The following is a 26295-nucleotide window of genomic DNA, read 5'->3' on the forward strand; positions in this document are numbered from 1 at the left end:
GGAAGGAAGGGGCGGTAGGAAAGGAACTATGGCAAATCATGGACAAACCCGCCGCCACTGAGGAGCATTTCGGCTTACCTTATTTTCTCTCCACAAGCACAAAACCAAGTCAATACAACATGTCACGATGGAATATTTTAAGCATGTTGTGATATTTTTCAAGAATACAACAATGTTGGTGCTGTAGAAGCTTCAACCGACCTGGCACGTAACAGAGGGTAAGTAGTTGAAAAGTTTGTCTTGTGTTGACAGTTTGTCTTTGTACAGTATTATTGTTGAATAGTCGTTTGTGCACAAATGGTCCGTGTTTGTCTTGGTTGTCACTTTCGGATGGGTTTTATTTGTAGGCTCGACGATAGGCCTATATGTTTTTTATTTGACCTGATTCTAAGTTCATTCTCTTTGAAACAGTATTAAGGATTGCGATAGTCGGGTTTATCAAATGTATAAAAAATGGGTTTAGACCACAAATCGTAAATTTAGGATACTCACTACGATACTCAAACGTCGTTTACAAAACATTGCTATTCAGCACCTGTTGCTTGCCGTCTCAGCTTTGATAGTAAATGGGTGACGATAGGCAATAATGATGATGGGCTATAATGTAGAGGTAAATATTGCATAGGCTGCAGTTATTCAGTAGTGTAACTTTCCTATAGACTAACAGTTTACGGATATAATAATTCCTCACTGTCTCTTGCTTTGGAAAGTGACGTAGCCTACCGCGGCATAGTGCAGGGGGTTGTTCACCTAGGCTACTCATCAAGAAATCCTAAAACAATAGGCCTACAATACAGTTTTAATACTGTCATATGAATAAATACCTGTCGCATTTACATGGACAATACTTTCTCTTTCCTTTCAAAGATTGCTCAGATGTCATTGAGTGATGTGATATTTGACCCAATGAGTTCTGTGAATGTCTTTGGATAACAAAGGAGTTTTAGTGCAAAGCACATTCAGGACGGGCATATTTGCTTTCTCTTAAGCGACTGAGTCATTTAGGCTGAGCCGTACCTTGAGTCGGCAGTTAAACGAGGAGTGGTACTTTGTATAGCTGACTTTCTTATCTTTTAAATGATAAATTTCTCTCTGCTGGACACAAGTTGAATATTGCTGTAATTTGAGTGTTTTGACAAACTGCGTTGAAAACTTATTATCCTGTTATTATTTTCGATCACTAACTTCTCAAGACTTGAGTGAAAAACAAACACCATAGTTTTCTAGTGTGCTCTGAAATCTGTCAATGTGCTTAAAGTTTTTGCCTAAAGGGAGGGGGGTACATTAAAGCTGAATCACAGTTTTGGAATTCATAAAGTGTGCAAAGTCAGGTGGCCCCTGACGTTTCCCAAAAAGGTTTTCCCTTCTTCTCCTCTTTGCAGCTTTGCAGCTTCTCGCTTCCCCACTTCCCTATTTGTCCTCAATCAGGGAATGTTACAATGTAACATAGCAAAGGTTTGCAGTTATTTTGACCAGCTTCTCCAGGGAGGGGCTGTGGTCATCGTTGTTAGTCCTATGCAACACTTACCTGTTTGACAAAGTGTGAGACACCTAATCTTTGACTGAGATAAGAGGCTTCTATCTTCCTTAAAGGTATAGCCTAGATTTTAAACAGACCCAAACATTTTCAGGTCTATGCAATTGAATAGCACTATTCCCTTTTCTATAGGTTTCTTGTACGTAGGTAGTAGGCTAATGCAGGCATGTCCAGTGTTGCTTCATTCAGCAACACTGGGCCACATTCATAGCAGTTAGGAGGTTGACCTGTGTTACGTGCTGGAAGGCAGTCAGTCACTCCAGTTTGCACTTCTTTTAATGTTGCTCATTCACCCTCATGGAGCTTCCACTCTTTGGTAAATTCTGTAAACGTAAACGTGGCACCAGAAGGTGTGTTGGTAAGAGTTGAGAGAGAGTTGACATTTGTAACAGTTGTTGTCTGTTATAGGATGTTGTGTCTGGGCTATGAGGCTGCAGCTTTTTGTGGACGTAATGGTCCTTGGTTACAGCTGCACTGGTTTGGGAATCCACACCAATGTCAACGACAAGCTTGCGCGTTTGTGTGTGTGTGAGGAAGAGAACTCTGTGATCTTTCCTTAAATTCTTCTGATTGAGCTAAAACGATGCCAGTTGACTTTTAGTGTCACTTTATTTGGAATTTTGAGCCCTATTGAGTTGGTGGTGTGAATAGATCAAAAATAACAATGCAAGTGTTGAATTTCAGCTCTGTATTGAAGGTAATTTATTAAACTGGATAGTTTCTACAGGACATGATTAGCGAATATTCCTGCATGTCTATGCAATGGCTAAGCTGCCATGAAAGCTTTTCACACAAATCTGCAGACATTGATTGTTTATTAGTTCCCCACATTACGGGATAGCCTAACTAGTATGTACATTCTTTATCCAGATAGGTTTGGCCGTAAGTCCTGTTATGCAATACTCGTGTGCGTGTGTGTGACAACAGTTACTGTAAAATGTCCTCATTCCTGCACTTAGTTATTTCCTGAAGTGCATCATACACCAGCATAGACAATATTTTTTTGATTTTGTAACTGCCATTTACTATTGAGGGTATCAGTAAACAGACTGTTAACCTTTTTGAATGACCGTAACAGTAGAGCAGCTATATCTATGACACGTGCTATTGGCAGATTGGACTACCTCATCACCACTCCAACCTCAATCAAGGCATCACCAGACAATCCTCTGGACCTGGAGCAGGTCTAAGCAGCAGCTTTGGCGCGCTCCATCTCTGAAGCACTTCACTCACAGAGACTCATCCCGCCTCCAAGATAGGGTTTCAGCCTTTTCCAATTGGTCTGAATTTTTTTGTTGCCTGCTTGCGTCTCGTTCCAGCTGTCTGCTGACGTCGTGACCAGTGTAGAAGTGCTTCAGTCACCTCTCACTATATACACTACTGTAGATGGTGTATATAGTGTATCTGTATCTGGGAGAGATAGTTTTGCTAAAGTAGAAAATAAAAGACGGTGAATCCTCCCCCCCCCCCCCCCCCCCCATCGGCTTTTTCATACAGATGGAAATATCCACAGACACACACACACTCTTCCACACAGAAACAAAGGAAGAGCAGGATAAAAATACTTGGGGGATGGTGTAGGAAACCGACTCTGAACTGAGGAATCTGTGCCAGTCAGAACCAAGGTATTGCATGACAATACATGTTATCAACTTCCTTATGTACCCATATGAAAGTTGGCATAAAGCCTTTCACAACTGTCCTAAGACAACAACTTAGTTATCTGATGAAGCTAGCTAACTTAATTCTGCTTACAACTAGATAACTGTGTCCTGTACAAGTTGGGTAGAGAAACTAGTTGGTTTGTATTGTGCCAGAACTAGGTCAACTCCAACCATCAGCAACTAATGATCAAGTTGAGCATGGATGATTAGACTCATTCATATCTTAAGCATTGCTTTAGGATTATTATAGCGTGGCCTTAAATCTGAGCACGACACTGTGGTATTCCAGCCCACTTTACCGAAATAGGTTAGGCTTGCAGAGCTCAGCAAAATCCCACTGACTTTGAGAGATGTGGGTTCAGGTGTGGTGATATTTTAGGGGTTGTGTGTACGTGTGCATGTGCGATGCTGATGATTTGATAGCTGGTCTAGTAGTCGCAAGTCAGCCAGTGTGGTGGGGGGTGTGGGTGGTGGGGATCACCACTACCGTAGAAGAGCTCCTTCTCTTGTCAGAGTGCACTTAGTGTGTAGCTGTCTGGTTTTCCATCCACTGCTCGTCTTTTCGTAGCGGTACCTTCTGAAAGCAGGGGCACACCCAGACATAGTTGGGAGCAAAGGAATGTGACACACTTTTGAGGGAGCCAAACATAGCCGTTGAAAGAATCAAAATGTCTACTCCTGCCCTCAGTTTCGCCACTAACCAGATGAGGACTGTCCCAGAATGGTAACTGGCTTGGGTGTTGGTTTGGTCAACTTCTCCAGACCCAGAAGTGGAGTTATTCTAAGCTTGTTGATTTCTTGGCTGGCTCAGCCAGGCCTGCTAATGTGATTAACATTGCAGGACACGATTTTGGGATCCACCAAACACACACATACACACACATTTAGGAAACAAATGATCCAAGAGAACCTAGTTATGCATCATATTGTGGTTTTCCTTTGTCTACAATGTTTACAGCAAACAGAGTAAAGCTGTCTGTTTCCCTCATTCCTCTATCACTCCATCTGTGGTAGGAACTGGAGTAGACCTTCCCCTGCCTTGGTCCCTGTACTGTAGACCTGGGTCTGGACCTAGTTGAGGGTTACTATGTGGGGAGACCTATAAAACAGCAGGGTTTTAATTATAAGGTAGCACACACAAACCCACATAATGCCAAATTACTTTAAATGTGTGTGTTTCCGCTGCTCATAAATAACTGACAATACCTACAAACATAAACAACTATATTCTATATGATTCAAAGTATAATTCTAAAGGTTGGGTGAACCATGGATGTGGTTTTATGACTTGATACTAAATTACTTCCTTAACATCCTCTTGTAAGGTGACAACGGAAGGAGACAGAATTACACAGTTCGCACAGGTGTAATGGCCATCTGTAAACTTTGGGTGGGCTTTAGAAAACCAAAGTCTTGGCTTGCTTAACTCAAGTTGATTCATGTTTTAAGCCTCAGGTTTGGTCTTGTTGATGCTGTAGCCTGAAGCTGAGAAACTAATTATTGAGGGTTCCCCAGGCCTGAGCTTCAGAACACACTGTTAACAATGATCTCTGAAAGTGATGCATGCGCTGAGCCGTAATATATATATGAAGTCCTATAGTATTAGCATCTGCCATGTCGTACGTGTTTTTTCAGTCACCTAGTTCTGTCTACATAAAAGTTGCACAAAAAACCCCACCTTCATTAAAGTTGCAATGTAGTTTAGGCTAGTTCTAGGCTAATTTTGGTCCTCCACAGAGATTAAATACACATACCAGTTGGAGTTGAGCAGCTTAGCTGAAATGGAATGTGTTATTCTGCAAGTCTAGATAGCCATACTTTATGGGTTTAGCTCACAAGTTAAGATTGTATTAAAGACGTGTGAGTTGCTAGCATGTTAGATTCCGGTGCGTGAGTTTCCCAATGTGTGTAAACCCCTTCTACTCTGCTGACTTGTGATTGTGTCCTTTACTATCTGTCAGTGGAGCCTAACTTGAGAATGTGTCAGTGCTTTTGTGGTCGATGACTACACTGCTAAACCCTTCATTAGAAAAACTCCTCCTCCCTTCACTCATCTCTGGTTGTCGCTGTTATTTTCCTGGCTTGCTTCTCTAACTTTCTATTTCACATATTCTGTTTGTTTCTTTCCCACTTTCATTGTTTTTCCTGTGCTTTGTGTCAGTTTCCACACTTTTTAAAATCTCTTAACTAGTCCACAGTGATAGTGGTGACCATGTATTGTGCCTGAGCTTGATGGTGTCATTAGACTTCACACTGATGCCAATATTGAGCAAGTCACTATTACTCAAGCAGTGTTTCCACTAGGTTTACAGCTTTGGGGGGGGCGGGGAGGGGGGGGGGGGAAGATGACAGGACAATCTGTGAACCATGTAGAGACAGAAATTACATGCCGTCGTGTAAATAAGATAAATAACGTAAGGCCATTTAGTTTAATAAAAGAGCAAGATATAGACCTGTTTTATAGGAAAGGTAACCTTAAATGACTTAATTTGTGATCTGGCGCTTTATAAAAAATAAATAAAAATAATAATAATAAAAAGATATATTTTTTAATTAAATTTAGTTGACCTTCCAGGGGGGGTGGGGGCTGTTGGGGGAGCGGGGCAGCCCCCTAATATAATGGTAGGGGAAACGCAGTCAAGTATTCATATTCAGTCAACCTCATTAAACAGTACCATAGCTTTCCTTTTGTTGACATTTTACCATACCATTGTAGTACTCTAGGGGAAAAAATGAGATACCACTGTACCTTTTTCTTTCATTTATAAAAAGTTGATAAGGACAATTTTGAGTAAGGAACAGAAGGGTAAAGATTGCAGTGGCCTCTTAAATTGTACCTTTCTGTTCCTCACTCAAAATTGTCCATATCAACTTTTTCATGAGCTGTATATTTGGAACTTGTCTGCAGTTCTTGGCAGTGTAAAAATGGACTTCCGGTTCATATCCCTAGCACTGCAGGTCAGTTTATGTTATTTATGGCCATCTTACCACTGTCATTCCTGTGACCTTCCCTGTTGGCAATGACCCCTTGCTACACCTGGGTAAGGGATAGCTAGATGGGTTAGGTTAGATTGGGGGCTGGGTGGGATTGAGTGGGCTTGCGGAGACTTGGAACAGAGGAAATTAGAAATGTAGTGGGCTGTAAAAGCATGTGTAGGTCTTTCAGGTCTGCACACAGACTTCCTTTCAGGCATGAAACTCACCACTACAGTAGGCGTGGTGGGAAAATAAAAGTAATATTCTGAAAGATTCTCTACTGGAGCTCCACTCAGGATAGGCTTATTTGTCTTCCTTTTCAGCTGTTGAACAAAGTTTTCACATTTGAATTGACACCAGACTTGGAATTGACCCCAGATCTGGCAGATCATTTTGTTTTGGCTATTTAAGATATTCTCAAATCTGGCTTGTTTTTCTGTTTTTTTTCACTACTTTGTTTCATTGAGATGTGCTGTTTGTGAGTGAGTTGTTATAATTACTGCCCTAGTTTAATTTTCCTCAATTGGTGACCACAGGGGCCTTCCTGTTTACCAGGCCGTGTGTGTGTTTTGTATTCTGTGTAGTTTGGATACACTGGTTGGAGAACACTCTTGCTCTCTTTCACTCTTCCACTCCCCACACACAGACACACACACATAACAAAACCCTATGTCATGTCCCTTATGTTTAGCCGCAACAAGATGGATGTTCATGTGCATGTTTGAGTGCAACAACAACATCATGACAGCACCCCCCCCCAGGGACCTGTAAAAACAGAAAGGGGGAGAGGAACCAGAAGAGTGCACAAAAGCCTTCTGCTTTTCAGGAAATACTTCCCTGAGCCAACAAGCTCTCCCTCTCCCGCTCTTCTGCCTTCTCTTTCCTCTGCTATTTCCTGAGGAACGCATGGCAACAAAGAAATCGAATCTGATGTTTTTCTAACTTTTTCAGTCCTAGCAGCTGGTCAGTCAAGTTAGGATTGACAACAGGTGTGTGTGTGTGTGGGTTTGGATTAAACAGCTTCTTTGGCAACCTGATAAAAGCTAGACTAGGCCTGAGATACAGATGTTTTACTGTTTGGGTTCCTCCTAACTTAGACCCCCTTTAGCCCAAAAAACTGTTGTCACTTCACTGCTACTTGACTACAACATACTTGAGTATGTCAGGACATGCTGGATAGAGCTGTTGTCTAATAGTATTGGTGGTTTCCCTGTGTCTGGTTCTCTCAGGATGGGAGGGTGCACACAGCTGGCCCATATCAAAGCTTTCTGGTGTGCTGAGACCTACAACATATGGGTCAGGGATGAGCATGTGCGTATGTGTGGGAGACAGAGAGGGCTCTTTTACCGTTTTTTTTACAGTATGTCTGTGTGTATTGTATGAGCTTCTACCAGTAAATGACATGTTAACCAATTCGACCAGACTCTTTAAAGGTGCACTCAACAATCTTTCCAAAGGATAGATTGGCGTGACTGATGAAGGCTAGACTAGGTTTCTCTAGGAGCTGAACTTGACTGATCCAGATCTCCACTGGAAGAATGACTGTTCCTCTTTCTACCCTACAGAGCCCCTAGCAGACACACAGACGGCAGAGTCCAGACAGACGGCATGTCCACTGATGCACCGGGCCAGCCCTGCCAGAGGGAGAGAAAAGGCAGCTTTTTCAAGGTACGTACATTTAACTAAGCGTGGTTCAGACCATGGATGTCTCCGGACGATGCACATTTCTTGATAAGCCACCTAGTAACTACTTCTCCACTCTGTAAGGGCCAAAGGGAGAGCGACAGAGATCAGTAGAGAAGGATAGAGGAAGGATAGAAATAAGAGGCAGGATAGTACGTAATTGTTGAAAGGTTTTGGTTATACTTTCTGTTCACGTGATGTTGAGTTGTGTTATAAAGTTCATTTGAGTAAAATAAAAGAATGCGTATCCAGAATAACTGTCAAATAAGCCATGACCTGACAGAGAAAGCACTATCAGCAGGTAAAGCAAAATGATATGAACGAACGATACAAAACTGAGTGAACTCTTTGGCAAATGTAGTCAAATTAGGGAAATGTGTCACTTTATATGCCATGTTAGGGCTACATCACTGAGGTTGCAAGTAATTTAAATGACGGTAACGGGATTCAGTCGGACCTGTTATAGACTGAGTAGTTTTTGTCATAGAACAAAATGGTTGATATCATAAGGCTAAAGTGATCTGATGTCACAGTACTTAGTTCTTGCTTCATGAAGCTTCAAAAAGGTTTTAATTGTTTTTGCATGGACTGACTTTTTGATGGTTAGATGACCTCATTCCTTGTCATGGTTAAGCACTGAGCTATGAACAGGCATCTTTTGTCTCTCTGCCCCCACATACTCATCTTCTCCCTCATACTAAAGCTTTGAACTGTAGTTGCAGGCTGGGGCTGTGTTGGGTGTGTTGGATCTGTTGTTAGCTAGCTAGCAACTTTGGCTAACCCATCAGGCAAGTTCAAAGCTAGGCCCTCACTGCTAGGCATATATTATGACTGGGTAAACTGCGTGTAAAAGCCTGTTATCACTCTGAGTGGTGGCTTGATCATAGACCTGCCAACTTCTGGCCACGCCACACCACGCCTGAACACTCGTGTCTGCACAGAGAACGGAGGAGAAAACCCAAACTGTGGAACAGTCAGGCTGCCGTTCTTCTATGTGAGAAATCTGAAATTTTCAGAAATCTGGAGCCGTGCATCAATGACTTGCATCCATCTTTGGTTAACAGTAGTACACCCCCCCCCCCCCCCCCAAGTAAAATCGATATCTTATCTTGAAAAGTCTCTAAAGCTTGAATCGGTTTGTTACCCTAATACTAAAGGTTAGAAAGCAAACTGACTTGTACTGGAAGTGGCCTTGCAAGTACGTGAAGGATATTTCGATTTTAAAAAGCAGTTCTTTGAGTTTCAATGGACCTGTAAATCCTCCTCGACCCCTCTGTGAGTAGAGAAGGATCTTTTTCAGAAACAGAACTTTGACACACCCTTAGACCCCAAACAAATCACTCATCTTTACTGCCGTCTTAAAAATCAGCCGCCTTGTGTTGTGAGGAGAAGCAGGGAGGCGGGGAAAAGGGCTGAGAAGAGACATGAAGACGATCAATGCTACAGGAGATGGAGGACGGGACCATGTACAGCAGAGGACGGGTCACCAGGACCAGACTCACTCTTCAAGGAATCTGTCCGACCTCAACCTGTTAGTCATCTGCTCAACCCTAAATCACCCTCAACTCATGTGCTCCCAGACATGGTGGAAGATGAAAGAGGAATGCCTAAAATAAAAATAAAAACAAGATGGTAACTGTCATGTGACCTATATCTTGCCATGTGGCAGTATCAGCCTGGCAATAGTTCAGATGAGAACGCACACTGGGAGTATTCCACCGTCTTTGTACATGTGTTTGTTTGACCTCCTGAGCAGAGCAGCTCCACAGCTCGAGCCCAGCACGCAGGCTTTCCCCTCTGAGCCATGTGAGCAGGCTGCTTCACTGTTGTTAACAGCAGTGACTGTGTGTTAGGAGCTGGACCCTAGTCTCTCTCCGCTGTGCAAGCCCAGCCAATACTGGCCACAGGCATCACAGTTTCCTTGTAAAAAGAATTCTGTTTGGCAGAAAGGGGGGGATGGGGGGGGGGGGGGGGGGACAATGAGCGGGTGCTGTATTTGTAATAAAAAAAAATCCTAGCAACTTCAAGACTTCATCAACTCTGGTGCACCTCCTGAGGTGGTACGGTGAGGTTGGATGGTAGTGGTGACTCTACCTCACCACACAACACATACCAGCAGTTAGGTCCTTCAATCTTCTCTCTGTTACCCAGCCTTTCTTCTTCATTTTTTTTTTTACCCGACCCAGAAAAACACTTGTGAACAAGGTTGCGCAACACATTGCAAAACTGGCCGTTCAGTCAGTCTTATTATTGGGAAATGGAACAAGTGACACTCCAGCTAGGTTTGCATGCATGTCAAATCATCACATTACTGGATTCAATCAGCACACAAAGTCTACATTTCTTAGCTAATGTCAGACTATTTTATACCTTTCAAGTTATTTATAGAAGATAAGTATAGAGGCAGGTAATATACTGCAGAGTCCTATACAGGTTTTAGACACATAAAGCTAGCCGAGGAAAGCAAAGTATCTAAAAGGAAACATTTTGGCAAATGTCATTGTTACAAATGGTCTTTTTCTCTACTTTGTACTACTTGTTATTTGTTTCTAGAAAGGCAGGCACGCCTGTGTGTGTCCATGTGTGTCTGTTATTTGTCTTTTTGTGTGTGTGGTTTGCTGATGGAGGTTCAGTCCAGGTTCGACTGTGAGTGGAGGTGTATATCTTGCTGGCTCAGGTGCTCTGGAGTGGTCAGCTTGGCCTGTTTGGAAGACTTGGAAGCACAGATTCAGCAATGTTTGGATGGGTTCAAAGTGGGAAGCGGGTCATATTTCGTACAAAAGTGTTAAATCTGTTGAGTACCGCACAACTATTCTTGAATTGGCTGCCTCTGCTACAGGCTAAGTGGCGTGAACGTGTAGAAACACTTTGTCTGTTAACCCCCTCGCTAACGCTGTTATCACATGGAGGTTCTCATTACTGACAACCCACTCGTGTGCATGTCAGTGTGTGTGACTGTGCTCTTTTTGAATGAGCGTGCATAAGTGTACAAGTAGATTTTTGCTATATTCTTCATAATATGACATAATGTAATGATGTTTAATTTAATGTTGAAGTTTTATTCCCTTCATGAAGAGATGCGGTATGCTGCCGGGCTCCTGTTTTCGTACTTTTTCTTTTCATTCTTTTCTGCTCTCCTTTCTGTTGTCCTGTTAAAGAAAATGGGAAGTGGTAAACTTGAAATTACACACACACATTCACACTGTACACACACACACACACACACGCACTCTCTGGGGGTGGCTAAAATTTTTCCAGCCACAGGGTTTGCAGGAATGAATTCCAGTGTGTCTCACAAGCAAATACAAGAAATACGCTTTCACACACTTTTTCACACACGATTCCCTCAAAACGAGTCGCTCGCTCTTTCTTCTTTTGACTTTCTCTCATTTCTTTCTCTTTTGTATATTTCTGGCATCTAATTTCTTCCTCTTTCTCATATTTCATTTAATCTCCATCTCAAATTTCTGTCTCCCAAATTTACTTCCTGTTTACATGTCTGTTCTTAGCTGATTGACTCGTTTGCCTGGGAGATTGGCACCCTGAAGAAGGAGATGGTACAGAAGGCAGAGCCAGCAGTGAGAGATCCTGGCACTGTTACACTGCAAGGGTGAGTGTGTGTGTGTGTGTGTGTGTGTGTGTGTGTGTGTGTGAGTGTGTGTGTGTGTGTGTGTGTGGATAAAACAGGTCCTGTGTGTGAACTTCTGCCTACATTTTCTCACATCCTATTTCGCACATAATGGCCTGCTTGTTGTTTTATATTTTCATCTGCTGTGACCTGGACACTTATTGTATGGAATCCTCCCAGCAGGATTTCATACTTTAGGCTTCTCTGTAGTTCTCATCTATACCAAAAGGTGGAGATGCTTAGCCTCATTCCTTCATGTGCAGAGTGGCAAGTGTCATGATGTCATTGTTCCCAGGAGCTGTCTGTCTAAAACCATTGTAGACAGTATAGACACTGACTCACACCTTCATGCCTTCTGTCTGAACGTAAGTGTGTAACCTTGGCATTTCCTCTTAAAGGGGGCCGTATGAGGTATTTCTGTGGAACAGCAATAGTGGGCAGCAGTAGAGGGGACGTCATTTGTTCCAAAAATGGGAAATGGATAGGGGGTTTGTAATGATGACTGTTTCTCTCTCTCTCCTTCCTCTTCCCTCCACTCTCTTCTCACCTCTCTCTCTCTCTCTCTCTCTCTCTCTCTCTCTCTCTCTCTCTCTCTCTCTCTCTCTCTCTCTCTCTCTCTCTCTCTCTCTATGTCTTCCGCCCCCTTCTCACCCTCTCCTCACCTGAATTCCCCTGTCTGTCTGTCTCCCACCCCCTTCCCTCTCTTCACCCCCCCCCCTCTCTCTCTCCTCACCTCTCTCCCCCTCTCTCCCACTAACCCTTCTCCAGACTGCAAGGGGAAGTTGCCTGCCTGTTCCAGCGCTCCCCTCCCTCCGCCGGCATCGGGACGGGCCTGGCGAGGGCCCGGGATTCGGGCTACGACTCGCTGCACAGACTGATGAGCGTGCTGGACAGGCTGATCCAGACGCACAGCGTCTGGCTGCAGCTGGGGCTGAACCACGCTGACGCCACGCGGATCCTGCAGAGCCATCCCACCGGGGTGAGACACCTGCCGTCCCTGACCTCCGACCTCTCCCGTCCACCGTAGACACAAGACAGTCTGGTTTTTCTACGCGAACCATTTGACCTTACTCCTATCAGCCATTAGTAAGATAACTGTGACAAAACACCTCCAGCTTCAAAGGTTATTGGCCTCTGGATAAACAATGACACTCTGTTGAGCCGTATCCGGCACCCGACGTCACTGATAACCTCAAACCCTCATGAGGGACGAGATGAGACGCACGTGCTACCGAAACAGCTGCGATTCTCAACAAGGCTGTTGTTCTCCTCCCTGCCGCTCCAGACGTTCCTGGTGAGGAAGTCGACGACCCTGCAGCGGAAGGTGATATCGCTGCGCATGGACCCAGACTCCGAGACACCTGTCCGGGATTATCCTGTCAAAGAGAGTCAATACAGTAAGCACCTCAAGTCACGTTTTCCATCCCCACTTGAAGACATTATAACCTACACTACGTTTACGTTGAGGCGTCGTGTATGTGTCCTGCCGTGTTTTGTTGACGTCCAAGGATATTGCTCAATAAGGATCTCTGTTGTTTAGGCCTGGACTGAACTAGACATGCTGCAACACTGCAGAGGGAGGTGGCTGTGAGAGCAGTCCACTCCTCCGGTGTAGACGTCATTGCCTAGAGCACTAGATTGGATTTTCCCAACCCCTCGACGATTGGAAAGTACTGAGGCAGCTAAATTGACTTGTTTTATTTTTGTCCTGTGAGTGTTGCGACTGTCTGCCTGTCAAACATGAGCAGCAGACCCAGTCCCTTTTGGTTGAGGCCTAGAAACGAAGCAACATCTCTCGAATGTATCCCCTCTCTTTCTGTGCATTCGGAGGGGAGGTCATGGTGAACTGGAGGAATTGGACTTGGGCTATTTGTTGGGTGTGTGCTGCTCTTAACAACTGAGATTATTTTCGGTTGTACTTAATTAGTTATTGAAGTTAGTGACACTGGGGGTGTGTGCTAGCCTGCTGTAGACAGCTGTAGCTTGTTCGTGTGTGTGTGTGTTTGCCAGATGCATGGGCGTAGGCATACAGAACCAGTCCAACCATGCCAGCCTGCCAGGAAAACAAGCCTCACCCCTACCTTGCTCAATTTAAGCTACACTGTGTGGAATTTACTTGAACTTACATTTTCTATCAGTTTTGGCTTTTTCAATGTAGGTATTTTGTTAATGGCAACTTAGTATTCAATGGGTTGTCAATACAGAAATCCCCAATGTTCTTTGCCACTCATGTCTCCACATCTATAGTATTTTCCACTAAGATCTCATGTAGATACTTGTGTGAGATTATTTCTTAAAGGAAAACGCTTGCTTTTCTGTTTTCACATTTTCATGGCGTTTTGTATTTCCTGTTTCTTCAGTTTTCCAAGTTTTAGTGATGGAGGGATATAGAGGTGGAGAGAGAGAGCTGAGCTGAGGAGATAAACAGTGATTGTTTACAGTTGGTTCTCTTTGTGTGTGTGTGTGTGTGTGTGTGTCTCCTAAAACTGTCCTCTTATGAACTCATGTATGACCACAGCAGATGTGTGCCAATCTCCCTTGGTATAAGTATTTTTTAATAGAGGGATTCAATTAGAGGATTCCAGTAATGCTGCTTTTAAAAACCAAATTGTGATCATTTTAAAACTGCATCTGAAAACATTGTGTGTGTCTGTTTATCAACTCTTTATTCTGTTGTCATTCTAATGTTCACTTTGTGAAAACATCTCACCCTCACGTAATGTTGGAGTTTTCTGGTATGGAGACGGCAGGAACTTCTGCAGGAACTATTAAAGCATCAGGAATGACTGTCTGGTTTTCCGGTTCTGGTTTTGAGAATGTGGTTCTCTCTTCACAGCGTTCTCCCTGGAGGGATCTGGCCTCAGCTTTGCAGACCTGTTCCGGCTCGTGGCGTTCTGCTGTATCAGCAGGTGAGATGCCTGTGGACTTGTGCTGCTACACTTGAAAACAACGTCTGTCATGTAAAGAGCTGCATATGGAAAACAAAGTGTTGGAACAGTCACATGTCAGCTGAACACGCTTTCTTCCACTGTTGTATCAAAACACGTTCACAGTTTACCTGAAACCAAAACGAAAGCAGCTGTTAATGAAGTACACTGCCATCCAGCGGCACATACACAGTACACACACACACACACACACACTGCATTAGCAGTAGTTTCTGTAGATCCTGATTATACCCAACTTGCGCCTTCCATGCATCCTTCTCCCCGGTTTTGTATGATACATCCAAGTTCTCTCATCCTGAAATCATTGCTTCGTTTCCTTCAGGGACGTCTTACCTTTTACCCTGAAACTTCCAGAAGCCATCTCTTCAGCTAAGACCCCATCAGATCTAGAAGAGGTGGCCAAGCTTGGAGCAGGTACGGACCTTATCAGTTAAGCTTCCACAGGGCTCATGCCCCATCCCCCCCTTGTGTGACAGGGCTTAGTGAGTCAGTCGGTGAAACAATGAGTCTCCCAGGCCCAGATCACTGACGCTTGGCTGGGCACAAATTCAGGCAAGCCCTGGGGCATCTGGACCTTCAGAATAGGCCTTACTGGGGTCTTTAAGCTGTGACTCATCGATGAATACGATATCTGCAATGTACTTAATGTGCCAGACCCTCAGTGCCACGCTGGCTGGCTGGCTCTCAATGAGTTTGTGTGTAGAGCTGATAAACCCCTAGTTTGATGACATCCTTACCTCAGTGTGGTGGTTTCGAGAGATCACTCAGTGCTTGCGCACACAAGACACACACACACAACGGGCTTGTTGTGAGGGGTTTTCTCCTCTCGGGAACGTGAGGAGACTGTCGTGAAGCTAAGACAATGCAGTGTTCTGTGTGTGTGTGTGTGTGTGTGTGTGCGCGCGCGGAGGTTTAGACAAGCCAACTCTGACGCTGTTAAAGGATGACCGGCTGAAGATGAGATGCGTCTGCAAACTGAACTGACGTCTGGAAAGTGTAACCCTACCTGTGTGTTTGTGTGTGTGTGTGTAGACCTGTGTGACGTGGAACAAAGTCAAACAGTCAAGCGCACAGTGGGGCGCTTACTTAATTAGACTGCTGAATGATTCCTCGGTTCTGTTGACGTGTCCATCTTCAGCTACTACACTGAGCTGTGACTAAAACACAATAGCTCATTTTATAGTATATAGAAGAATAGTCTGTATATTTGGTTACGTAGGCCAAACACTTGCCTTCCTATCAACTGTGCCTCTATCCAGTGTCTGCTTGATTTCGATTGAAACAATGGATCTCCAGCTTTTCCACTGTCCCAGATCACCTAGCTGTCATCGAGCCACTGTTAATTGAGTTAGAGAGCATTTTCCCCCACATCTGCTACACCACTCTGTCATTCAGGTTTTTGAGTGACACAGTTTGGATAATGTCTTCCCCGCTACTTTGAATAGTGACACTATTCAAATACGTGTTTTAGGTAAGGTTTTTCATTATCATCAGGATTATCTGCTTATGCTTACACAATCCACGATTTATGATGGGGACAGATGACATGGTTCAGGGTTTGTTGAAACTTGTTTAACATGTTTTGATAGATAATCAAGCATCTATATACCGTTCAGATAGATTTGTTACTAAAAACAATGTTCCCTGGGTTTTATTTTTGTTGGGGAAATTTGCTGATGATTAAATGTCGTCCTAAGAAATGAAACATACTACAAAACAGTGGACACTACAATGGAACTTTGATGACAAACATTTACACAAACAGAGTTGGGTAACAGTGTAAATGAAGGGAGGAGTAAAAGGGGTAGAAAAAAAGATGTGTTTGTTTGAGAGAGGAGGAGAAATGGGAGGAGGGACTGCTCTGGGGCCAGTCCACCCACACACACACATTGGCATGTGTGAGTCATAACACAGAGAGAGAGAGACGACAGTTAAACTTCAGAGTGTGTAGAGGCAGCAGTGTATTCTAGAATCCTCAGACAGCGGGTATAACATAAAAAAATAAAAAAACACCAAAAAAAGATTGAAGTGTGAGAGCCGTACTGTTCTCTACCTGCTGTAAGTAAGGCAACGTTTCCCATTTTCTGTCTATGTTCTTCATCTCTGTGTCTCTTCTCTTTAGTTCCAGTGAGCTGTGAGTTGTGAATAGCTGTGTCTGGTACTGTTTTGAGGCCAGTATTGTACTTGGAACACTGTCTCACCAGACTCATTCAGTGTCAACTGTCTCATCCAGTCTGTGTTTTTTTATGCCCACTGTAATTGTTGGCTGCATCTTTAATAGGGTACTAGCCGTGTCTAACCGAATGGTTGCTTGCTATTCGTCTTTCAAATTCGAATGACCTTCAATCGCTACTTAAATACAAGTAAAACATTGTCTTTGTCTAAATGCATTGATTTGTGTGTGGATGGTTTAATGTTTTGCATGTGTGTAGGCTGTCATCAACGGGGTTATTGTTACTGTTGGCACTGTGATGCACTACATACGAGGTCGTTCTGTCAGCTCTGAAGTGTTTTAAACTGGAGTCTATGTCACTAACAAAGTCAACAGCTTTTTGGCTGTGTCCAACTTTTGCCATGGTGCTTCAGTAAGCATTTGCAGTGGTGCTTCATGTGAGTGAGGCTGTGATTTGGGCTCTGCACCAGACGCCTAACAGTGCTGTAATACTGTGGTATCGGTGTAGCGTTGCTTTATGACCCCCCCCCCTCCTCCATCTCTCTCTGCCCCACAGGATTCTGGGATTCTGACAAGAGCCGCCCCAGGACACACTCTGTCTCCTGGTTGTCGGGGGTGAGCGCCCAACCCGTTGCAAAGCAGAGGGCTGTTTCCACGGACGGGGCCTCCCACGGCAAGGAGCGGCCATTATTGCACACCAGGACCCCCTCGGAGTTGGAGTGCTGCCAGTCCAACGGAGCCCTCTGCTTCATCAACCCCCTCTTCTTGAAGGTACACCACCCAGAGGGGGGCCACCGAACACCCCACACCCCCCCGACTCCCACCAAACACCAGCAGCCTGCTCCAGCTGTCAGCATCATCCACCACAGTCCGGAGAACCTTACCAGCAGCGCTCAGTGTCCCGGTGACGAACACGATAAGGACAGCCTGGAGTGTCAGAGAAGCAGCCCGCTTCTCAGTCTGAAGACTAGCCCTGGAAACAGCCCTCTTCGCCACAGGCCCCAGCACCCTAACCCTAACAGCCGCCTATACGACGAGGACTCCTCCGAGCTACAGGGGAACTGCGAGGGCATCTGTCAGCTCGACGCCGCCACTGGCTGCCCGCCCCCCCGGCCCCCCCGGCCCCCACCGCCCCGACTGCCACCCCGCCGCCCGGCCCCACCTTGCCGCCAACGCAGCATGCCAGAGAAGATCAGCTGGATCAACCCCCTCAAGGAGGGGGAGAAGGAGAAGGAGAAGGAGAAGGGAGGAGGGGAGAGGGAGAGGACCGGAAGCCTCCTCTCCCGCCTGGGTTCCTCCCTGAGCATCAGCCCCTCCTCCTCGCCCCCCAAAAGGCTCAGCATCAGCTCCCCCATCTCCATCCCCCGCCCCTCGCTCTCCCTCGCCTCCCTCTCCACCTCGCCCCGGAGGCCCAAACCCGCCCCGTCGCCCTGCCGCGCCGACCTCGACTCCCACCAGGCGCTGGACGACCGGACCATCGAGAACGCCGTCTCTCTCGGCCTGGCGAAGATGTCGCAGCGCCACGTCGCCGACGAGGGAGACCCCGAGCCCACGCCGGACCGGCTGCCTCCCCGGCAGGAGGGAGCGGGGGGGGAGAGAGGGAGAGGAGGAGGAGGAGGAGGAAAAGGAGGAGCCGCAGGAGTAGAGGGCGGCTCTCAGCGCCTCAGCGACATGAGCCTGTCCACCGACTCGTCGGACTCTCTGGACTTCACCCACGGCTTCTTCCCCCAGATCCACGACCCCAGCCCGCCCACGGCCGCCGACTACGCCGCCCACTTGCCCCTCTCCCTCCCCCCGCCCCCCCGCAACCCCGACAGCAGCATGGAGGACGAGGACGACGACGAGGAGGAGGATGAGGAGCAGGACTACGGCGTGAGCCTGGAGAGCGACCAGGACCAGGACCAGGACTTGACCATAACGCCCCCCGGACACCGCACAAAGCGCAGGGCCAGCGCCGGGGCCCTGGTCATCCAGCGAGCGTTCCGGGGCCACCTGCGCAAGATGAGCGGGGTGTTCAGCTCCCTGCTGACCCCCGAGAAGCGGGCGGTGCGGAGGGTCCTGGAGCTGGCCCGGGACAAGGGCTCCTACTTCGGCTGCCTGGTGCAGGACTACCTGAGCTACCTGCAGGAGGGGGGAGGCAGCCAGGCCTGGCAGTGCCACTCCTCGGGCCTGGAGCTGCTGCAGACGCTGCGCCAGTTCATCACCCAGATGAAGAGCTACCTGCGCCAGAGCTCCGAGCTGGAGCCACCCATTGAGACACTCATCCCCGAGGATCAGATAGGTGAGTTGGGGGCAGGGGGTGGATGGAGCTGGAGGAGGGGGTGGGTTGGAGGTAGTGTTTGGATGTTAATGTTGTCCTTTGTATTCTGTTGCTATGTGAACCCTGAATGCAAAGCAACATTTCCCTAGTGGGACAATAAAAGGTAACCGTGAACCTTGAGAAGGCAGGTGGAGTGTGGGGTGATGGGCAGGGTAGTGGGAGAGAGCCGTTGGACGAGAGAGCGACAAAGTTTGTGTGTGGATGTGCGTGGGAACACTTTTATGGAGTTTTGGGGATGTGGTATGATTTGACTCTCATGTGTTCGTGAATGAGTGGAGGGAAATGACGTTATCAGCCAACGCAATAACACTTGGTGTTTTACAATGAACTGCTAATTTTGGCCCCTTGAGGTGTGATGTGATGTCAACATTTAGTCATTTAGCAGACGCTCTTATCCATCAACACTCATACACGCACAGCATCAGAATATTATTATTGACAATACTCTAATAAAGCGCTTCAAAATGTCCCTAACAAACCTGTTCCTTGGAAAAGTTGCCATGGAAATGTATAAATGGATACATTTCGTACGTGGTTTGAATGTTGTCACATTGTTTTCTGAAGACTCATCCCTATTTCGTAATATGTTGTTGTAGCAGTGTTTCTGTCAGAGTTTCACTGAATGAAAATAGTCTTACTAAATGTGGTCTCGTGGCAGTCTGCCAAATGGGCCAAACTCCATCTTTCTTTCTTTTCACTCCCGTTCCTCCGATCCTAAATGTAAACAGGCCTCTTACTCCATCTGTCTCTCTCCCTCTCTCCTCTCTCTCTCTCTCTCTCTCTCTCTCTCTCTCTCTCTCTCTCTCTCTCTCTCTCTCTCTCTCTCTCTCTCTCTCTCTGTCACACACAGTCTCTCGCTCTTCTTTTCTTTCTCTCTGCTACTCTCTGCCTGTCTTGTGTGTATTCTCTGAGCTGCTCTACCCATAGGGATAGGAAGACGGGGAGAATAGAGACCCTTGTGTCTGTCCGGTCCACAGAGCAGTGCTTCTCTCCATGACAACACACAGCTACTTCCTCTATATGCTCTGTGTCATAAACAATAACAGGAAGATCTCAAGTTCTGGTTTTGTAGGTTTATCGTGGTTTTTGTTTGTTATTGTTAAGTGCTTGGCATTCTGTACATAAATTTAACCCCCTAACCCTTGTTCTTTGTAGAAAAATGCTGCAAATCTGGAATTCGGAAGATACTGAAGGAGAGGGTTTTTTGTCTCTCATTGCTTTTCAGTTGACCCTGACTATTTAGGGATGTCTAACTCTACAAGGAAGTAAACAAAGATTGCATATCTGTTGAAGTCCTTCAACTAAGTGACCGCTTAGATCCCAGTCAGCCCTTTCCTCTAGATTGTGGGGGTTATTTCTGCCAAGGGAGACAGAAACTCTTTGTCCTCTTTACCTTTCATGGTGATCCATCTTTGGTCGTGAAGGGAGTGTGACGTAACGAGCAAATACGACACAAAAGACAACTCTAGTTGAGGGGATTTCTTACACAGCCTGTGTGTGTGCTTGTTTGTTTGTGTGTGTAACACTGTACCACACAGGTTGTCTATGGTACAACCACTGCTGGAATGGAGTGGGATGTGCGAATAGATTCCCTTTTCTGTTGTCCTTCTCTGTCTGACTGTCTGTCCGCGTGCGTGCATGTGCATACGTGTTTCCATGTTCAAGGACTGCTAGGACGGTGTTATGACTGAAACCGGTAAAGGAGTAGGAACTGTGGGAGTTGTTTATTGGAAGTGGAAAGTATTTTGCTGATACCGGACAGCCTTGAGAGGGCTGTCTCATTTTCCTCCCGTCCTCTATCGAGTCATTCCACTGTCGCCTACTAAGGAAAAAAACTATTAAATATATAAATAAAATATTATTGTGTAAATGTAAAGAGACGCTGACATTTTGCTATTGCTTGATATTCATTCTATGTACTATGGACACATTTCAAGTTTCCTTCCAGAGTATTTCTGTTTCCAGTTGTCATACTAGCTTGTGCTGCAGAACAGTGTACTTTTTGCTTTGCTTTTATAGAGGATAATTAGTTTGGAGGTGCAGTAGCCTGAGGTACTGTGCTTAAACCTTGCATGTGGAAAAACTGTAAGAGAGTGTGCGTGTGTGTGTGTACCCAAGCTCTAGGATTGCTAACGGTGCATTCCAGAGTTTTTAAACCCTTTACCGAACTGCAGGGAACCTGAAGGCACACTCTGCCTCTGCACATAAAACACAGCTGAGAGGGAGAGAGAGAGGGAGATGGTGAGGTTTGGAGAGTCAAGAGTAAATGGAATGTAGCAACTGAAAGAAAGAAAAGAAAGGAATAAGAAAGGAGCTATCAACCAACCAAAACTTCTTAGCATCCTCTTAACACATCTAGGGAGTCAGTTGGCTGAGCGGTGAGGGAATCGGGCTATTAAAGAGAAATTTGCTGGTTCGATTCCCGGCCGTGCAAAATGACGCTGTGTCCTTGGGCAAGGCACTTCACCCTACTTGCCTCGGGGAATGTCCCTGTACTTGCTGTAAGTCGATCTGGACAAGAGCGTCTGCTAAATGACTAAATGTAATGTAAATCTATTCTGAGCATCTCTGATGATGTGTGGGGGATGTCTGGCCTGACGGGACTGGGTCATTGAAAGGCTGAAGGCGTGAGAGTCGAGTCGTAATGCTGGGTCACCAGACTTGACTTACTGGAAATGTGTTGATACTGACACACTGATACAATCCCCTGCTGCTGTGATGCTGGTGGAGGACTGAAGAAGTATATTTTGCTGGTTCATTGAAAAGGAGTGGGAAAGAAGAGAAGTGTGTGTGTGTGTGTGTGTTTCCGAGAAGGGGCGGGAGACAGGACTGAGTCCCATACATATGAGTATAAATGGAGGCCAGCTAGTAGTGGAAAGGAAGTAACACTTGGGTCTACAGATGTTCCAAATCCTGCTGACTTTGCCTCAGTCAGCACACAGACACACACACATGTGGTTCTCTTTTTTTGTGCTGTGATATCATGGTTTCTCTTAGTCATATTATTTGAGCTGAGCTTTGAGCTTGTAAAAGCTGAGTCCACCGAATAGCATGATGGCATGGTAGGAACAGGATCTCAACTGCCCTCAGGAGACTAGCCACACTACACTATACTGTCATGAAACTAATAACCTCTCCCTACCCCCCCCCCCCTTCTCTTTCTCTTTGTTTCCCTTCCTCTTCCCCCATACAGACCAGGTTCTGGAGAAGGCCATGCACAAGTGTGTCCTGAAGCCCCTCAAAGGTGTGGTGGGGATGGCCCTCCAGGAGTTCCAGGTGCGCTGTGGGGGGTGGCAGGAGCTCAAGGAGAACCTCTCATTGGCCAAAGCCAGGCAGCCCCGGGAAATGGGTGTGGCCGATGCCCTCCCCCCAGACCCAGTTGCCATAGAGAAGATCCGCCACAAGTTCCACACCATGTGCAAGCTGTACTCTCCAGAGAAGAAGGTGACGGTGCTGCTGCGCGTGTGTAAACTCATCTACACCATCATGGAGGACAACTCGGGTAGGCACACAGCAACAGGTCCAACTCGTGTACAGAAATGAAGATGACATGAATGAACATGTGTTTAAACGCTCATCGACGTGAGAACGCTGTGTTGCGTCATTTGGGACGTGGACTCATTTGTTAACCGTCCGCGCACATTCTGCCTCCGTCCATCGAAATACACACATACACCACATGCTCACTTTTGACTCTGTGTGTTTGTGTGTGTGTGTTCAGGTCGCCTGTACGGTGCAGATGATTTCCTGCCCATGCTGACGTATGTGCTGGCTCAGTGTGACATGCCGCAACTAGACAATGAGATCCTCTACATGATGGAGCTCCTGGACCCCTCTCTGCTCAATGGAGAAGGTACAAAACGCACACACACGCACACACATACACACGCATGCACACATATACACTTCTAGAGGTCTATTTGTATGCTTGATAGTTGAAACATTTGTTACCAATGTGACTTTGCAAAGTTGTGACATCCTAAGGTCAGCATTGCCAGTGTAAAGTTGTTGTGACGTTGGTGGAAAGCTAGCGTTGTCATTGTAAAGTTTAGTGACGTAGCTGCCAGAGCAGTGATCTCATGATTCCGTTTCAAAGTTGGGCTGTCTCACTTCGTAGGTGGCTACTATCTGACCAGCGCCTACGGGGCCATGTCCCTGATCAGGAACTTCCAGGAAGAGCAGGCTGCTCGCATCCTCAGCTCAGAGACACGCAACACACTCCACCAGTGGCACCGCCGACGCACCACTCAACGCTTGGCGCCCTCTGTGGACGACTTCCAGGTACACACACGCACGCATGCTAATTCACTCTCACTGTCTCACAAACATCTTCTTTTCTTCTCTCTCTGGGATGCACATCGTTGCTCTCTGATCGTTCTCGCACACACCCAGATGTGTGAATGTTCATGTTTTAAGAATCTTAATCAGCCTCATCCTTTCAAGGGTTTTTCTGATTTGTGAGTTTGAAAAGGGTTCAACGTTACTTCAACATTTAACCGTTCAACATTTAACCGTTCCCCAGAACTACCTGAGGGTGGCACTGCAAGAGCTGGACAGCGGCTGCACGGCCAAAACACTGCTGGTGCGCCCTTACGCCACCACCGAAGAAGTCTGCAAGATCTGCGCCGAAAAGTTCAAAGTTTCCGACCCGGAGAACTACGCCCTCTTCCTGCTGGCAGAGGGCACCAGTCAGCAGCTGGCCCCCGACACGCACCCCCAGAAGATCAAAGCCGAGCTCCACAGCCGAGCCCAGTCGACGCCGTTCCACTTCGTCTTTAGAAGAGTGATAACTCTCAACGAGTCTTCGGCCGCCCCTCTCGACCTCACCCTGAACCTCAATGAACTTGCCGTGACCTCTGACCTCCAGTCCAACCTCAATGACCTCACTCTGACCACCTCCAAACCCCACCCCAACCTTAACCTGGGCCTCAGCCCCAGCCTTGGCCTCAGTCTGCCCCCAAACCAGCACAATGGAAACTCCATATCAATCTGACCCTTTTGAGGCCAGTTGGAATGTGGATCTTCTCCACTCACTCCGTTTAAACCTACATCTCACTGTCCAATATGCTTGAACTTGTGTTGACTGGATCTAACTGGGCTGAAGTAACATGAAGTGACCTGACATGGAGCATGCTGGACTGTGCTGAACCAGGCTGTGATAAACCAAGCTGGTCTGTCTTCCCCTGTGGGCTACGCTTGTCTTAGTGGACTACCTCGAAATGGAAAGATTGGTCTGTGATCCGAAGGAGAGAGAAGAGGGAAGGAAGGAAACGTGACAGATGGAGCTGGAATCAGGGATTTTAATTCCGCATCTCTATTTGAGGTTGCTCAACGTGGCGCGTGAGGAAGCCAAGTGATGACTAACGAGGCTCAGAGCATGAACTCACCCAGGGAACTGCCATCAACTTGACTTAAAAACCATCTGTGTTATGGCAAACACTTAGTATGTCTGTCAACCAGCCCCCGGTGACACCTAGAAGACACTGCTAAGTACAGAGGAAGCAGAAAGTAAAAGGGCATTATAAAATGCTGCCTAGGGCCACTTGAGTATTCTGTTCTGTCTTAATACGATGTAGTGAAGTTGGATGACACACTCACACAGAACCTAACCCACAAGTGTACTTATACTTAAACAGTAGTGAATATACTGCAGAATCTTGGTGATTGTTATTTAGTCGATGCAGTTGCTGGTAAACTGCATGAAGTGATATTAATATCATATACAGAATGTGTAGTCTTCTTATAACTGCATGTGCTTTGATTTTTTTAAATGTGTTAAATATGTTTGAGGCAGGCATGTCGGCCAGTGATTGAAAAAGAGTTATTGATTCATGTTTTATTATATTATTATCCAGGAGATATTGGATATCATGATACTGTACTGTCTTTATAGTAGGGATGGGCATATGGTCGAATGGGGATTAGTTTCAAGCTCTAATAATAATAATAATAATATTACATTTAATAATTGTCTGAGCTCTGAGACAGGCTACATTAATACATTTCTTAGACTAGATTAGACTATATTCATATAAATATACAATTTTCAAATGAAACCTACAATAATTCTGAAACATTTTGAAAATGGAAATAAAGAATGAAAGATTACTGGAACATGAAATGGTTTAATATGCCCATCCCCACTTTATAGCTATTTTTTTCTTGATTGACCAAACCAGGGACTTCATGTCCATGGTGCCAGGAAAAAAGTTGACATGGCCATGAGATATTACAGGACATGTCTGATGGACAGATATTCACTGTAGCTTACAGTACTTTGTAGAATTGCTATGTGATTTGGTTGTGTTGACTCTTGAGCTGGACTGAGGTCATACACGGACACACACACACACAGTTGCAGGTGTGTAAGGCTTTTGGCTGGTAGAGTGTGGATCACTGTCATGGAAGCTTGAAAGTACGAAATTCAACAATTCTGATAAAAGGAAGAAAGGAGAAGTGAATGGTGGAAGAGCAAGAAGATAAGTACTTAAGTTATATGTATTACCAGCATTTTACACATGAATTTGTACTTGCAGGGAGTGTAAACGTTTACATTTTGAAATGTAAATTGACATTCTGGGTGTTGGCGTAAGAGGATTACAAAGAGCTGGAAGAAGAAATACAGCCAGAGCATAGTTGGAAGGCAACATGGTTGCATATTGATAGTAACACTATCAATATGCAATATGCTAACTTATGTTGAAATTGAGTATATCAAAATGTTTGGGAGCTTAAGCCGTTTGTAAAAAAAATCTAAATTGTAAATGGACTTGTGCAGATAAGTAAATGCTACTCGAACAATATTAGTATTATATCTGTGCAGGGACTGTTCACAGGTGTTTTATCCAATTTTACATTGCAGATCAACAAGTTATTGTTCCTTATTGTCAGTGTATGTCATTGAATGGTAATATTACAATTACTCTTTTGCACTCAATAAATTTTGGTCATGAATAAAATGTGTTTCTTTTATTAGCAAAAACACTACAACAATTGATCTACAGCTACAGAATTGATTTGGTTGTATACAGAGTGCGAATTATACAATGACCATCGCGGGGGTCTAAAAAAATAACAATCGGGGGGGGGGGGGGGTCAACTTCTTCTCCAGGTAAGAAAGATATATAAATGTATCGACCCCCCGAGGGGGGGGGGGATCCAGGTCTTACTTAGGGGGTCAAACCCCCCCTCGTAATTCGCACCCTGGTTGTATAGACTCAAGCTGAGCTCTCGACGTTTCAAAACTCCACAACTGGCAAATCAGCATTTACGCAGTTAGGTGGAGGAACGTTTTAGTGAGAGTAGACTGGCTGGCAACGTACTCCATGACATTTCAGTGTGCATATGCAGCAGTTTCGTTCTGTTG

At 45.6% G+C, this 26295-nt stretch overlaps 1 protein-coding gene across 1 annotated transcript; it reads left to right on the top strand.

Annotated features, from left to right (window-relative positions):
* Window positions 1-25881, top strand: rin2a (Ras and Rab interactor 2a). Its single transcript, XM_067236565.1, has 12 exons — window positions 1-218; window positions 7743-7845; window positions 11370-11470; window positions 12257-12467; window positions 12774-12885; window positions 14325-14397; window positions 14759-14850; window positions 17166-18890; window positions 22123-22431; window positions 22651-22782; window positions 23047-23210; window positions 23452-25881. Exons 2-12 carry the CDS (start codon window positions 7786-7788, stop codon window positions 23920-23922), a joined length of 3450 nt encoding a protein of 1149 aa, XP_067092666.1. The 5' UTR covers window positions 1-218; window positions 7743-7785; the 3' UTR covers window positions 23923-25881.
* Window positions 25882-26295: the final 414 nt, after the last annotated feature.

Source organism: Osmerus mordax, chromosome 5 (assembly GCF_038355195.1).
Source record: "Osmerus mordax isolate fOsmMor3 chromosome 5, fOsmMor3.pri, whole genome shotgun sequence".
NCBI lineage: Eukaryota > Metazoa > Chordata > Actinopteri > Osmeriformes > Osmeridae > Osmerus > Osmerus mordax.